Source organism: Rhinatrema bivittatum, chromosome 15, assembly GCF_901001135.1.
Source record: "Rhinatrema bivittatum chromosome 15, aRhiBiv1.1, whole genome shotgun sequence".
NCBI lineage: Eukaryota > Metazoa > Chordata > Amphibia > Gymnophiona > Rhinatrematidae > Rhinatrema > Rhinatrema bivittatum.
In genome coordinates this window covers 28,950,372-28,967,631 of record NC_042629.1, presented here as the reverse complement: position 1 = coordinate 28,967,631, position 17,260 = coordinate 28,950,372, and the positions used below count along the sequence as shown (strand labels likewise).

General features: G+C 43.5%; 1 protein-coding gene across 4 annotated transcripts in view; it reads right to left on the bottom strand.

Annotated features, from left to right (window-relative positions):
- Positions 1-3,508: 3,508 nt before the first annotated feature.
- The window catches only part of LOC115076558 (OX-2 membrane glycoprotein-like), a 53,319-nt gene continuing 39,567 nt past the window's right edge, over positions 3,509-17,260 (bottom strand). For 2 of the 4 annotated variants that reach the window (XM_029578133.1, XM_029578131.1), the window contains 2 exons: positions 14,302-14,415; positions 13,189-13,240 (listed from right to left, as the gene is read on the bottom strand). In XM_029578133.1, the coding sequence (XP_029433993.1) occupies positions 13,212-13,240; positions 14,302-14,415 (143 nt within the window). In that variant the 3' untranslated portion in view covers positions 13,189-13,211. Of the gene's footprint in view, positions 5,972-13,188; positions 13,241-14,301; positions 14,416-17,260 lie in introns of those variants that run through there. The other 2 variants (XM_029578132.1, XR_003852795.1) reach the window with 2 other exon arrangements.

Here is a 17,260-nt window from a genome sequence, read left to right as displayed (position 1 = left end):
AAATTAAAAAAAAAAAGCTTTCTGCTAATACTGAAAATCAGGGAATCCCACCCCACCACACTCCTTAATGAATTTCAATTTCCACAGCAAAACGCGGGGAGGCTTACCAGCCCACAAGAAGCCAGAAAGTTTTTTTATCCAAGGAACAATAAAAGGTCTGGGGAAGAAGGTCTGATTCCATACTCAAAATATAGGTAATCTGTGGAGCAAGAGCCATCCTGATGGATTCTAATCGACCCCACCAAGAAAGGTGAAGGAAGAGGGCCATTGACTAGCAGTGTCATTGACCAGATGCAACAAAAGAGATTTCATATCAGCCATCATGTGATCAATGTGAGGGAAAAGACGCATACCATGGGATTTAAACCCAGCAGGAGAACACTTGCAATCAAATCCAGGAAGGTCAGGGGGTGTGCCATGAATATTCATCGGCATTAATTCTGCTTCATCCCAGTTTACCTTATAGCCAGAAAAAAACAAAAAAAAAAAGTTAGAAAACAGCTATAAGAGAATAGGAAGTGAAGTGTCTCGGGAGGATAAAAGCAATAACAAATCATCTGCATAAGCTATTACTTTACAGACATGCGGACCATACGCAAGTCCTTGAATACTAAGGTTTGACGTAAAGCCAAAAGGAGAGGTTCTAAAGAGAGAAAGGTGGCACCCCTGGCACGTGCCCCCCTTCCTAATCAGAAACTCTTACAAAGGGAACAGCCATCAATCACGATATACATGCCTAAATTCTGTCCTTGAGGAATTCGATCCCTAATATTAGAGTTCTTTACAATAATTGTAAAGAACTCTAATATTAGGGATGTGAATCGTGTGCCCGATCGTCTTAACGATCGAAATCGTCTGGCAGGAGAAGAAAATCATGTTTGGCACGATTTTTTAGTAAAAAAAATCGGTTTTTCCAATTAGTGCGCACTAACGGAAGTTAGTGCGTGCTAACAGGAAGTTAGCGCGCACTAACCATTGTTAGTGCGCACTAACAGAAATTGATACAATTTGACACTTTTCAGGTCAGTTAAGGTCAGTTTAGGAATGAATATGTATTCCTATTGGCTGCCCTCTTATTTATTCATGTTACCAAGGTTCCCACTGACAATATATGGGGGATGGGAAATGGAAACAGTTGGTAGCTTGACAAAAAAAGTAATGTGATCAGTCAATGTGACTAGAACTTGTGCCCTATCCCTGATACTGGGAGTGTTGTGATCTTCCTGCACACAGTGCCCTAACCCTGATATCAGGGGTGTTGTGATCTTCCTGCACACAGTGCCCTAACCCTGATACTGGGAGTGTTGTGATCTTCCTGCACGCAGTGCCCTAACCCTGATACTGGGAGAGTTGTGATCTTCCTGCACGCAGTGGCCTATCCCTGATACTGGGAGTGTTGTGATCTTCCTGCACACAGTGCCCTAACCCTGATACCAGGGGTGTTGTGATCTTCCTGCACACAGTGCCCTAACCCTGATACCGGGAGTGTTGTGATCTTCCTGCACGCAGTGCCCTAACCCTGATACCAGGGGTGTTGTGATCTTCCTGCACACGGTGCCCTACCCCTGATACCGGAAGTATTGTGATCTTCCTGCATGCGGTGCCCTATCCCTAATACCAGGAGTGTTGTGATCTTCCTGCACACAGTGCCCTAACCCTGATACCGGGAGTGTTGTGATCTTCCTGCACTCAGTGCCATATCCCTAATACTGGGAGTGTTGTGATCTTCCTGCATACAGTGCCCTATCCCTGATACCAGGGGTGTTGTGATCTTCCTGCACTCAGTGCCATATCCCTAATACTGGGAGTGTTGTGATCTTCCTGCATACAGTGCCCTATCCCTAATACTGGGAGTGTTGTGATCTTCCTGCACACAGTGCCTTAACCCTGATACCGGGAGTGTTGTGATCTTCCTGCATGCAGTGCCGTATCCCTGCTCAGTGCAGGAAGATTACAACACCCCCGGTATCAGGGATAGGGCACTGAGTGCAGGAAGATCCCAACACCCCTGGTATCAGGATTAGGGCACTGCATGCAGGAAGATCACAACACTCCCGGTATCAGGGTTAGGGAACTGTGTGCAGGAAGATCACAACACTACCGGTATCAGGGATAGGCACAAGTTCTAGTCACATTGACTGATCACATTACTTTTTTTGTCAAGCTACCAACCGTTTCCATTTCCCATCTCCCCAACCATCACCTCAGTGGGAACCTTGGTAACATCAATAAATAAGAGAGCAGCCAGCCAATAGGAATACATATTCATTCCTAACTGACCTGAAAAGTGTCAATTTGTATCATTTTCTGTTAGTGTGCACTAACTCCCGTTAGTGCGCACTAACCTGATTAACGATTTTTTAACGATAAATCATTAGAATTCCTATTGTATCGTGTTCTTTAATGATTTAAGACAATTTTAAAATTATCGGACGATAATTTTAATCGTTGAAAAACGATTCACATCCCTATCTAATATACTATATAAAATCAGCTCCAAAACCCTGAACATATAGGCCCCATTCCTCCCGATCGAATGCTTTTTCACTCAGCATCAATCAACAATACATAGCAAGAATGAGAACATTCTGGGTCTGAAATTTGGGTAGCATTATGGAAAAGGCGTGCATGATCAAAAATATATCTTCTGTTTAGGAAGCCCATTTGCTCAGAGTGAATCAGGTCCTCAAGGACAGAATTTAGGCATGTAGCGAGGATTTTTGAACAGATTTTCAATCCACATTAAGGAGAGAGATTAGTCTGTAGTTCTGGACCAATAATACTATATTAGCCCAGTTTTTCCAAGCAGCCCAGTTGGTAAAGCAGAAAGTAGCTTCAGAGAAGCTACTTTCTGCTTTACCAACAGAAAAAAAAAGAGAGGTATAAAGTTTAGGTGACAGTATATTTTGGACATATTTAATTTTATATTCTGCTTTTTGACACTTCAAAGCAGATTACATTCAGGACACCTAGAAATTTCCCTATCCTGAGAGGGTTTATAACCTGAGGCAATAGTGACATAGTCAAGGTCACAAGGAGTGACAATAGGACTTGAACCCTAGTCTCCCCAGTTCATAGCTCACGGTTTTCACCACTAGGCTACTCCTCCCCTCTCCGAATGCTCTGTAGAATTCAACTATCACACCATCAGGACCAGGTGACTTGCAAGAGGGGAGAGAATCCATTGCCATTCTATCTTCTCAATTTGCATTGGTGAATTTAAAAAAGGTTTTGTCCTCCAAGCTCAAGCTCAGATGATGCAGCTGTGAAAGAATTATGGCATATTGCAATGCAACAGGCTTATAGAATTTCTCTATAATATATAGAATGCTCCCCCATTATTGTGAAGTAGTTGATGTATCAAGTATTACATACTTACTTCATGCCCCTAGATATTCATTCTTTTTCTTTTGAAACTTTTTATTTAGAAGTTGGAGGTGCACCAATACAAAGACAGTGGCAATTCATTCCTAGAGTAACAGAAAAATCAACTCTACAATGCCGTAGATAGCTTTGGAGTTTTATTTATTTATTTATTTTATTTAAAGATTTATACCAACATTCATAGGGTAACATCATATCGGTTTCCATATAACAATAAATATAGCAACAGTGCTTTACAGGGACCAAGACATAACTGTTAACAATACAGAAATATTTGCGTTCTTGTCTCCCATAAAGCATTCAATGAAAGTGCTCTCCACTATGCTATAGGCAGTGACAGAAAACAACTAAAGAGTCATTCTTTTTCTTGATATTTCATGTATTACATTTGATTATATTGCCTTTTATGCAACATATCAAATTGATTTACAGTTAAAATATGATGTTTTCTAGGGATGTGCAGGCCCAAAAATTTTGTTTCATATTTTTGTTGTTGCTTATCGAGGGTTTAAAATCCAAAAATTGTTTTAATGTTTATTTTGTTTCGGTATCTTTACTGAAACAAAATAAACATTTAAACCCCCGAAGTCTACCCCAGAGCCACTCTGACCTCTCTCTCCCTTTCTTGAAATGACCTCTGCTTACCCTTCCTGTAGAGTCGAAGGAGAAATAAAAGGGGCAGGAGGGAATGGATGCCCCCACTCACCTCTTGCCCCATCCGTGTTCTCTTCAGAATGGCACTGGTCAGCTCTATGGTGCCATAGCAACTTTAGAAATGGTGATGGCCTCCAGACTGGAAGGTGCCATATGTTTGTATGAGGCTTCTTTGAACAGAACGTATCAAGGTCCTTACTGGTTGCAAAGCTTGAGGACTTTTTTTCTGGTGGAAGTGTGGGAGAGAGCACATATTTCAGGGCTGCATAGCGTGCTCCAAAAGGAGACCTTGACTCCTATATTGATTTATTAGCCTCCTCCAGAGAGAATCAGAGGTACGTCTTACCATGCAGGGGCTACTTGGTTACTTCAAAAAATAACTAATAATGTACTCTAAATGTATGCGCTGAGTTTATATCACCCTGGTTAGAGCCTACAAAGTTAAACAAACGGGCTCCGACTAATGACTGAAATGTGTCACGACTCCGGGTTCTCGCTCCCGTGCTTTTGGCATTGTTTTGTAATCTTTACTTTGTGGCAAAAGATTGCCGCTGTCTTGGTCACATTTTAGGTTGCGGCATTCTGTGAATGCAAGAAGCAGGATTGTTTGATGGATGTTTCTGGTCTGAAAGCTGGAGAAAAGAGGATGCGGCTACTTGTTCAGAAGGCTTTCCTCCTGGAGAAAAAAAATCCATTCTGACAACATGGAGAGAGATCACAGGCCCTCTCTTTTTGGCATTGGCGTGATTTATTCCATCATACAATGCAGATGGAAACTTTGGCCGGTTGTGAGGATGTGCACACACAAATTTATCTGCAATATTTTTTATTTTAGAAAATACAGCAGGTAAATGGTTTCCCCCACCCTAGTTCCGCCCACAGGAATGCCTCTTTCAAGTGCACAAAATCTCTGCATGAAATTGCGTCCACGCGTACTTTTACACATACGACCCTTGAGGTCATTTTCAAAACAATGTTTTATCTGTGTATATGCTTTTGAAAATTCACTCTTACATATGCATGACTTTGTTACTAATGGTCAATTTTAAAAAGCACACACACACAAAAAGCAGGGGTTACGTGCGTGGCTGGGCCTCGCGCACGCTGCGTGCATTTTAGAACCAGCCTGGCCACGCGCAGACCCCCTGTTACATGCAGAAGTGCTGGGCCCTGGTCTCAGTGGGACGGGTTTGGGGAGAGGGCCAGCCGGGACAGAGGCAATTAGGTCCTATCCCGAGGAAGCATGCGATGGCAGCCGGCCGGCGCGCGTAACTTACTTCTGCTCTGAAAGAGCAGGCGAGTTACAAAGTAAGAAAGAAAGCCTAATTAGCGTTAGTAGTATAGGGGTCGGGGAGGAGATGGGAAAAGGGAGGAAGGGGAGATGGGATAAAGGAGAGTTCCCTCCCAGTCCGTTCCTTAATTGGGGCGGTCTGGGAGGGAACTGGGCAAAGGCCCGATCGCGTCGGTGCGCGCAGATTACAAAATTTCCCCCCATGCGGGCGCGACTCACAGGTCACCCACACATGCACATGGCCATCGGATTTTACAACATGCACTCACGTTATAAAATCGTCACGTCCGTGTGCGCACGTGCGGACTTTTTTAAATCAACCCCTAAAGTCTATTAACAAGCAGGATCTGCCAAGTGATGCCTATAATAAATGAGAATTCCTCAGTTCACGGAGGGCTTTTCTATCTTTGGGCTCTGCTAGAGGCAGCACCCCTCCTAGCCACCACGCTCCTGTTCTCGAGTGACAATGGCCGAGGCAGAGGTCAGAGGTAGGTGTGGCCGGCTTGGAGTTCAAGAGGGTGAGCCATGGCTAGGATGGAGGTCCTGTCCTTGGAGCTATCACGCGATGTGCGGCATAAACGATCCTGAGCTTTCAAGGCCATACCGCTCCTGCGCAAGCCTTCTTCCTAGGCTCTTAATGACCTAAAAAGGGGAAAAAGATGAAATTAGCTCTTGTGCTCTTCTTCTCACACAGAGGCAGACTAAATATTGTCACCAGACACTATTTTTACGAATGGCCAAGCTGGCTCTGTTTAGCTCACGCCAGCTATTTCTAGTTCTGACTCAGCCTGGGTAACAATTATAAAAGATAATTAGAGACAGATGAACTTGTTGTGCCACATTTAGAATGCACTAGAATATTATGGGTTTCAGCTCTGGCAAAGACCTATGATTTATAATTTCACCAGTTTTATTTTCTCCTGGACATGGAGCAGACAAATGGGAACATGATCAAACTTTAGAAGGGATTTTCCCACTCCTTGCCTCCATAGTCTCTGGTTTTTGCAGCTTATGTACATCCTATGCTAGCCTGAGGAACTGCGAGACAGGAGGGGGCGCTACTATTGGTGAGGAAGACTCGTGGTGAGGAATCGAGGCCATGCGCAATATATAATCATCATCAAAGATACACATCTCTAAACAAATGTGCATAACCTAATGGTCAAAACATAATAGAATGGAATAATTTGAGAGTGCAATGGTTTTAAGGATGAACTTTGACTTTAAAGGTGTAATCGTTATAGCTGTAGGGCTTGGGACATTGTGCGCCTCCATTGAAATAAATTGTAAAACACACATCCAGATCTAGTAGTCTTCCTTACCAGATGGGTCTGGGCAATAAATGTACTGGCAGGAACCTTCACTGCTATTCATGAGGTCCATTTTCAAACATTCCGGCTTCTCTCATCTTTCCTCCACTTTGCTACACTGCTCTACCTTTCCTTTACTCGCTTACAAAAGGGGAGAGCAAAACTACGACATCTTCTTTTTTGTGCGGTCTCAGACAGGGACAGTACTGGCAGGGATTGTCAGAGACGAAAGGGCTAAACTAAAGTTATAACATTCAATAAAAATTAAATTAAAAAAAAGCAGAGTTGAGAGAATGACTACTATAAAAAAAAAAAAAAAAGCCAGAAAATCCACTGTACAAAAGCAGAATAAATTAAATCCTCTCTTTACAGAGGGTAATTTTCAAACAGCCCTGATACTGGGAAAGCCTGCGTATATATTGTAAATACAGTCTTCACCAATATTTTCAGAGCAAATGAATGTGCATGTTCCCTTTGAAACTAGTTGGTTAATTGGCTAAGCATGCACACACATTGCATCGCACAAAGTTACATCTGCTTCTCTGAAGGTATAACTTGTGCAATGTAATTTCCACACATAATTTTTAAAATAGAAAAGCATGCATTTAAATCCTGTGGCAGTGCATAATTTGCAAAATTACATACTAACACTTGGACATACAAACTTCAGCTAACCATTCAAGCTGAAGACAGCTGCAAAATGACAGGCCTGCTACCTATACTATGGATGCCAAGCTGACAATGCACTGCCAGACAGTGAGAAACGCTGATTTTGGATAACAGAAGTAAGATCAGCATTGCTTTACTTATTTACGTATTCTTATTTATTTTATATTCCACCTTTCAGCTCTTCAGTGTGGATTACATTCAGGAACTGTAGGTATTTCCCTATCACCAGAGGGTTTACAATCTAAGGCCTGGATTTCCTAAGCTGGGATAAGGTGATAATGCATGATAAATAGTGTTTAATGTATTTTAAATGCTGTATGTTGTGTGATATCACCATATTATGGTAATATGACGTGTTCTTTTTAAAATAAATCCACACCCTATGGGAATTACCTGATTTGCATGCATACAATTAACTAATGCATGCAAATCTGCTCATTGATAGTCAATTTAATGCAAATAAAATAACAGAGCTGATAGAAAAAAATTAGCCCCATTATTTTCTCACATTTCAGGGAGATGTACTTATTTTCCGGGGCCATCGGGATGCTAACATGCATCCCAATGGCCCCCGGGGTGAGCTGTATAGGACCAAGCGGCCTGAAACACCCCTCCCAAAAGCATCCAATGAGACCCCTGCCCACTCCCTTTAAAATGATGGCGACCCTACACGAACCACGTTTTTTTTTTCTCGTGCAGAGTTTTCACGCTGCGATATTTTGTTGGGGAGGTACAAAGTATTGCGTAACCACCCCCTGCAAGATTTTGTCCCTCCCATGATAAAATATTACGGCTTGGTGTATAGCCCACAAAGTTTGTGCCTGAGGGTAATGGAGGGTAAATTGGCTTGCCCAAGGTTACACGGGTGAGCCCTGATGTAAAAATGCGGAATGCTTATATGTACATTCCCACAAGCACATTCTCCCGTTCCCGAGACCATGAGCGACAGTGTGGCGACGTCATCCTGCTCCTACAGCCTGGGCTTGAAATTCAATGGGCAGGCGTGATGATGGTGAATGACAGCAGACCCCCCCCCCCCCCCGTCATGGACAGGACCAAAGAGCCATGCACCTGCCCTGCCAGAATCCAGAGAAAGACCAACTCCAGAGGACGGCTCCTGAAGCTGAGCCCGCCGGTCGCCCACTCATGGTCTGTCGCTGCCAATACTTTCTGAAAGATGCCAGACAAAAGCGAGCAAGTACAAGCAATTATACCGTAATTTGTAATAGATTATAAGGTGATTTTGTTTTCTGATGATAATAATAAAAATCAATATTAGTGACTTTCTGGTCTCCTGATTATTATCATCAGGGTGATATTTTTCTTATAGCTAATGGCCCAATCTCAAGCACATGGAGCAATCCCAGCTCCGCCCTCAGAATGCCCCTCTGCAGTTCACATAAAAATTTGCGCAAAACCATGTTACACACAAATTTTTACACAAACTGATCCTGGGGCTATTTTTGTGCAGCTCTTTATGCGCATACATATGATTTTACGCACATAAATGGCTTTAAATATTTCCCCCATATAGCTCAGAAGTAGAAATACTGCACAAGAAGCAAACAGCTTCCAGGGAAAAAAAGTAGAACAAATGATCACAGCGTGAGGCTACTCATGTGCTTCACAGAAAAACAAAATATGACAACTGATATAAACCACAAGACCCATCTAGTTGCTCTTTTTCCCTTACTGATGCAATACCACAGATTGCACGTGCTTCTCCACAACTCAGGAGCCTCTGCGCTTATCTCAGGCTTTCCTGAACTCTGTTGTTGTTTTGGCCTCTAACACTTCCACTGGGAGTCCATTCCATGCATTCACCATCCTCCCCGTGAAGAAATATTTCCACATGATATTCCCGAGCCTATGCCTTTCAGCCACAGACCACAACTGCTTACTTCCTTTTCACTGAAAAATGTTTGTCTCTGTGCATGATTTATATTTTTGAGACACTGAGGTCAATATTCAAAGCCATTCAGATGGATAACTCGTAAGGCTGGGCTGAACAGTTCTGGTGATGGCTTATGCTTCCCGCGTGGCTGCTCAGAGCTGCGCTGGAAGCGCCCGGGATCGCATCCTCCTGTGATCCTGGTCCTGGGAATGGGGCCCTGCCTGGGTAGGGGGCTTGGGGGGAGAAGTGGGTGAGTAAGTGGAGGGGGCCGAGGAGCCCATATTTTGTTTATTCTCCGGGAAGGGAGGTGGAGCACGGGACGGGGAGGGCCAGCAGCCTGATTAGGGATCTTTCAGTGTTGGAGGGGCTCTGGCAGCAGGAATTTGAAGTGAGTGCAAAGGAAGCTCTCTGGACTCATTTCAGCAGTATCCAATAGAAAAGTCTTTTCTGTTAACATTGGTGATGAATCCACAAAACCTCAAAACTGCAGCACCACAGACTTCTCTTCTCAGTCATTGCAGCCTCTCCCCTCTATCTGTGCAGGACTCACTCTCTTGGGTTTAGAAGAAGAGGAGTTCCCAGATGGGGAAGGTCTTTTTAGCTGGACAAGACCCCTCCCAAACTGATAAAGAGAGGATTTTCTCTCTGTGCCATAGTCTCTAACATTTTTCTCTCCCCAGGGTGGAGAAGCACCTGTTGGGTGTTCCCAGTGATGCTGCTTTCCTTTACTCAGGGTGAGGAGATCTTCTGGATCTCCGTGATTTTGACACAATCTCTTTAGTACTCTCTGCAGGGTCCTTGATGCTAAGGAATGCTCTTGGAAACAGGAAGGAAGGGGCAGCCAAACTTCCTCTTGGGTCTTCTTTCCCCCCTAAAGGAACAGGATCTAATCAGCGGAGTCCCCTCCTCACAGCAGGTCACCACCACTTCAGGGGTGGGCAGCCCACACATAGGGTTCCCCAGTCCCTGTGGGCAGGAAAAGTCCAGGTGTCCAGTGAGGCTCCTGAATAAAAAATCTCAAAATCCCTGAAATTAGACCCAGAGTGAATCTTAACCAGCCAGGTTCTGGACTGGAAGAAGAAACCCCTTCCTGACCCTGGTCAGGATCCACAGGCTGGGCTGGCCTGCTTTTACTGACTCTTTCCATCTCTGCACTCTTTGTAAACCTAAAGGGACTGCCTGCCGCGCTCACTGTAGAGAGCTCCTCAATAGACTCTCAGGGGGGCGGCCATTCCAGACTCCTCAAAAGGAGGAGGTGCATTTGAATGGAAGCTCGCTCTACTCTAACCTGCTCTCTTGCTAGCTAAAACAAGGGCTCACCCATGTCTTATTAGTGATGGGACTGGGGGTCCCTGTGTCATTCTCTATAACTACTTCTCTGACATGCCACTCTTCCTGCTCCATGGTCCCCTCCTAATCACTCACTCAAACGAACCTGGGGCTTAGCCAATCTCTTTAGGTCCTATCTAGTCATTCACTGACTTACTATCCTGTCCATACACATTCTAACCTCTGCATTCATAATTCCCTCTCTGATCACGGCTGTTTCCATCCCTCTTGACTTCCATATCCAGAAGCATTCCCGTCACTCACCCCATGGAGGCTGCCCAAATGTAGCAATAACTTCCATCCAGGGGCCCACACCATCCCCTTTTTCTCCTCCACCATGGACATCAAAGCTATACACCACCCGAATTACTTGCAGTGTCATCAGCACAGCAGGTTCTTAAAGAGAAGGGCTGGATGACAGAACATTCAGACAATAGGAACCTCAGTCCTTGCCTCATTGCCAGCAACCTGCCACAGATCAAAGAGGTGCAAAGCAGTAAGCGCTCCCCTGCTGTCCCCCTGATCTACTCCCCTGTGTCAGCAATGCAGGCATGGGAATGGCTTCCCTTGGTTCTCATCCTCCCTCAGGCTCTACAGGGGAGGGGGGTTTTCAAACCTCTGATAAGCAGAACAGAGATCCAGCGAAGGAGGCAAAGGTGAGCTAAGGGCAGGAGTGGAGAGACGACCATTAGTGGCAGAGCAGAGATGGTCTCTGGAAGATCTAAGATCCCCAGGACAAAAGGAGCAGACAGGCAAAGGATGGCGATAAATGAAGACGGCGTGAGACACCGCAGGTGAATATTAAAGGCATCACTCACCTGTTTAAAAAATGGGACGGTCAAAAATAAATATCCCATATCGTACAAAATAGTTCACCCTACATTAGCCCTACGAGGTGAGACTTGAAGACCTAAACGTGTATATATTAGAGAGGGGAAGAGAGGAGAGGGGGATAGGACAGAAACATTCACATAAAGTATTTCAAAGGCAGTTATGGAACAAGAGATAATGAAATGAGATGGAAAGCAATTAGACTCAACAACAGCATCAGAAAATATTTCTTCACAGGAAGGGTGACTGATGTATGGAGGCAAAGAGACAGATTCTGAATTGAAGAGATCATGGAATAAGCACAAAGGATCCTTAATGGTGGGAAAGAAAAGTAAAGCTGCTCTGTTAATGCTTGATAATGCAGGACAAGGTGAGAAAAACCTGTGCACCTGTAGCCTATTCTGCAGCAATGAAAACGAATTATTTTCTGACCCTGAATATAGTGAAGAGCTCACAATCTCTGTATCGGTTATTTACTCTTTCGGATAGTAGAAAGACTAGGGGGCACTCCATGAAGTTAGCATGGGGCACATTTAAAACTAATCGGAGAAAGTTCTTCTTCACTCAACGCACAGTTAAACTCTGGAATTTGTTGCCAGAGGATGTGGTTAGTGCAGTTAGTATAGCTGTGTTTAAAAAAGGATTGGATAAGTTCTTGGAGGAGAAGTCCATTTCCTGCTATTAAGTTCACTTAGAGAATAGCCACTGCCATTAGCAATGGTTACATGGAATAGACTTAGTTTTTGGGTACTTGCCAGGTTCTTATGGCCTGGATTGGCCACTGTTGGAAACAGGATGCTGGGCTTGATGGACCCTTGGTCTGACCCAGTATGGCATGTTCTTATGTATTAACAGAGATTGTGTATCTATATCATCATACCCACCAATATCTTTTTCCTTCATCTCTTTTTTATTTATGCCCTTTGACCTTTGAAGTTCTGGAAACAGTTTTTAAGGGTAGTGATTCAGATGAATTGAACCAAATCACAGTGAACATGGAGGATGTAATAGGCCAGATTGAGTAGCAAATCACCTGAACCAGATGGTTACACTTCAGGGTTCTGAACGAACTAGAAAATAACAGTTCAGCTTTATTATCAGTCATTTATATGCTATAGAGGTGTGAATCGTGTAATCGATCGTCTTAACGATCGATTTTGGCTGGGGGGGAGGGAAATCTGATCGTCGAGGTTTTTTTTTTCTAAAAATAGTTAAAAATCGGGGGAGGGCGGGAAAACCGGCACACCAAAAAAACCCTAAAACCCACCCGAACCTTTAAAACAAATCCCCCACCCTCCCGAACCCCCCCAAAATGTTTTAAATTACCTGGGGTCCAGTGGGGGGGTCCCGATGCGATCTCCTCCTGCTCTCTGGCCACCGCTGCGTTAAGAAATGGCACCGGTGGCCCTTTGCCTTATCATGTGACAGCTAATACATATATTGTGACATCAATCCAATTCAATAATCTTTATTGGTGAAAAATTCATGAAAAATATTCACAATTAATCCATAGTACCCCACACAATAGATATAATATCTTTATAAAAACAATAGACAAAATTCACACACCACCCATACTACACATATACACATACATTCTACATTCAACTTCTCATAAAAATCATTTCCAATTTTCTAAACATTCAAATATAAACATTAAATATAAATCTTCACATAGCACATCATCAGGTGTTGATACATTTCACTTCGTAAGCAGAAAGAGTTATATTGCAGTTTAATTCTTGCGTTACAAGAACGTCAATCCTTTTATTCTCCTTTTGTTCTCTCTACATGTTTCGCCTTTCCTCAGGCTTCTTCAGGAGAGTTCTTTCAAACAATCTCCCACTGCTCATGTACAACATCTATCCATAGGGTCTTCTAAAAACATTCATACAAAAAAAATTTTCACCAATAAAGATTATTGAATTGGATTGATGTCACAATATATGTATTAGCTGTAATTGGTTTGTGATATATGAATAATTAGCCAGGATTGGGTATCTTATCATGTGACAGGGCAAAGGTAGCGCCGGCGCCATTTTGTTTCCTGGCTCCCGACGTCACTCGTGCGGGAGATCGCCCCCGGACCCCTGCTGGACCCCAGGGACTTTTGGCCAGCTTGGGGGGGCCTCCTGACCCCCACAAGACTTGCGAAAAGTCCAGCGGGGGTCCGGGAGCGACCTCCTGCACGCGGGCCATATTGCCAATCTTCAAAATGGTGCCGGCGCTACCTTTGCCCTCACTATGTCATACGGGCGACGGCGCCATTTCTCAACGCAGCAGTGGCCAGAGAGCGGGAGGAGATCGCGTCGGGACCCCCCCACTGGACCCCAGGTAATTTAAAACATTTTGGGGGGGTTCGGGAGGGTGGGGGATTTGTTTTAAAGGTTCGGGGTGGGTTTTAGGGTTTTTTTGGTGTGCCGGTTTTCCCGCGCCCTATTTAACGATACAATACAAATGCCCCTGACGATAAATCGGGGGCATTTGTATTGTATCGCATATCTAACGATTTTGGACGATTTTAAAATTATCTGACGATAATTTTAATCGTTCAAAAACGATTCACATCCCTAATATGCTATCATTAAAATTATCCATTGTACCTGAAGATCAGAGGGTAGCCAATATAATCCTGATATTTAAAAAGGGCTCAGGAGTGATCTGGGAAACTAAAGACCAGTGAGCCTGACTTCAGTGCTGCAAAAAACCATAGAAACTATTCTAAATCACAGAGCATATAGAGAGGAGATATGATATGAAAGAGATCTATAAAATAATGAGTGAAATGGAATGAGTAAATGTTAATCAGTTGATTACTTTTTCAAAGACTACAAAGATTAGGGGACACACAATGACCTTACTAAGTAATATATTTAAAACTAATAAGTATTGTAAGTTTTAAGTTCAGCTCTTGGTGTCCCCATTCCCTGGCTACTCACCTGACCACATTCTTTGGCGTTTCCGGCAATATACCACAATCAGAATCACCGCCAGCACCGACAGTGTCACTGCGATTACTATCAATGCAATGGAAAATGGGCTGAGTCCATGGGCTGAAATAGAAAGGAAAAATTATATCAATAACTCCTCTCATGTTTGATACTTGGATGGCCTCATGTGAAGTGATGATGTAAGGAGAAGAACAGCATCATATGAGGTGGTGTTATGAGAGAGAGGATTTTGAATGGTGGTGACATTTGTGGGGGGGACAGATGGCCTCCTGTGAGGTAATGAAATTTGGAGTCAGTCAGCCTACTGCTAGGTGATGTTTCATGGTAGATAGCCTCAAATGGGGTGATGTCATTTGGGAGTGTGACAGCCTCACATGAGGTTTTGACATTTGAGTTGGGTGATGTTGCCTGACACTGGATGTGGTGATGTTTCACATAAAAATCTTGTATGTAAGTGGGATATTTTAGCAGAAAGTAGTCAGTTTATGTACTGTAAATCAATAATCCATCCCCCTCTTCTTTCCCTGGGTTAGGGATCCTTGACTTGTGGAATCCAAGACAAGGTACAATAAATAAGAATAGCAGCATACAGTCATCAGGGTACAACATATTAGGATAGCAGCAAATAATCAGGGGTCATTTGCAGCTCAACCATATTAAGGTATACAGTACACTAAGGACTAAAATAAATCAACAGTTTTGACTAAGCTTGAGTAACAACTCAGCAGAATACCGACGCCAACCTCAAACGATATTTACAATAAATAATAATTCCGCAGACAATGGTATTGTAGCAGCATGTTCAAGGCATTTGAGGCCATGTCATGCGATTCCTCATAGTCAATTCAGCAGCTTTCTAGCAAGGGGGAAGTTTTGGGCTTGGCATTTAAAGGCCTGACAGAAGACCCAGACCTTAATTTGCTTCCTGCAGTGGAAGCACTCGTGTATTTGACCGAGCTATTCTGGGAGGGAATTCCATAAGGCAGGTGCTACTCCTGAGAAAGATCAGTTGCAGGTATCGGTTTTTTGTTTTTTTATTTCTTGTGTTGATGGCATGGCATGGTTATGGAGGGTCCAAGTACTAGGAGGGCATGTATAAGAATAGCCTCTCTCTCAATGTCAGGGTTTTGAATTTTGTTCACTTGATGTATTAGTTGTATTACAGTATTTAGGGGGTAATTTTGTAACACCATGCATAAATTAGCCAGAAAACAATCACCTATGTTACTAAAAAATGTCAAGGCTGATGGAATCAGAGGAGAAACACTTTTCCAGTGACATCACCCCTGCTACATAGGCAGGTCAAATTAACAAAGAGAAATTCAACCATTTTTTTTCCCAGATGGGGGCTGGAGAAGTTTTGTCTGAGGATATTTTCCTTCCAATTTTTTCTGAAGTTTTAACATTTAGTTTTAGAGGAAATGAAAGTTTGTTAACAGAGGAAATGATAAAACACACACTTGGGCTCTCCCCAATGGAGTAAAGAAACACTTCTGTAATCCAGAGTCTTTCACCAAGAGAAAACAGCACTGTCCTTAACTTCCTGGAGGGGTCCTGGACTGATCTAGCACTATACAAGGAAAGGAAATTAACAGGTAAGATTAAATGTCTTCTTCCTTATCATCTTGCTAGACCAGTCCAGATGAATGGGAATTATCCAAATCCATCCTAAAGTGAGTGGGAGGAAGTCAGTCCACCATGAGAATATTACCCCCACAGGCTATATCTCCTTTACATGCTGATACAGTACAGTGCGCTCCAACGGAGCGCACTGTTAACCTGCTCTTGGATGCGCGTTTTCCCTTACCCCTTATTCAGTAAGGAGCGGAAAACGCGCGTCCAACCCGCGGCACCTAATAGCGCCCTCAACATGCAAATGCATGTTGATGGCCCTATTAGTTATTCCCACGCGATACAGAAAGTAAAATGTGCAGCCAAGCCGCACATTTTACTTTCAGAAATTAACGCCGACCCAAAGGTAGGGGCTAGTTTCTGCCGGCACCAGGAAAGTGCACAGAAAAGCAGTAAAAACTGCTTTTCTGTGCACCCTCTGACTTAATATCATGGCGATATTAAGTCGAAGGTCCCGAAGGGTAAAAAAAGTAAAAAAAAGAAAAAAAATTTTTAAATGGGCTGGCGGCTGTCGGGCCGAAAACCGGACGCTCAATTTTGCCGGCGTCCGGTTTCCGAGCCCATGGCTGTCAGCGGGTTTGAGAACAGACGCCGGCAAAATTGAGCGTCGGCTGTCAAACCTGCTGACAGCTGCCGCTCCAGGCTAAAATGAGGCGCTAGGGACACACTAGTGTCCCTAGTGCTTCCTTTTGCCTGTTTCTACCGCACCACCTAATCTAAATACTGCCGGGAGGGCAGGTGTTCGTCCGCTCTCTCACGGACTTTACTGAATCGGCCTGTGAGTGAATACATTTAACTTGTAATGCTTTGTGAAGGAATGTAAGAAATACTAAGTGGCTGCCTTACAAATTTCCTCTGGAATAAGAGACATAGACTTCGCCAAAGAGGAAGCCTAAGCCCTCGTAGAATAAGCACGATGAAGTCGATATTCAGTGGATAAGTTTGAATATCCAGCCACGTTCAGTGGTCACCACTTAGCCAGATAACTATTTGTCTGATTAAATAGTTATCTGGTTAAGTTGTGGGGGGAATACTGGCTAATTTTGCTGGATAAGTGCTGATATTCAGCCTTACCTTGCTAACTTAGCTGGATAAGTTAGACCCTCTATTGAGCAGGTCTAAAGTAAGCCAGATAAACATATCCTGCTAACTTTTAGATATTGGCAAGGTTGCACCACTGAATATTCTAGCTAAGTTAGCTGAATATGGTTTTCCAGCTAACCTTCTCAGCTAGACAGTGGCTGAATATCTACCTCGAAGGGCTTCTACAACCTGCCAGCCCTTCAGAAGATAAGCTGTAGAAATTGTCTCTTCA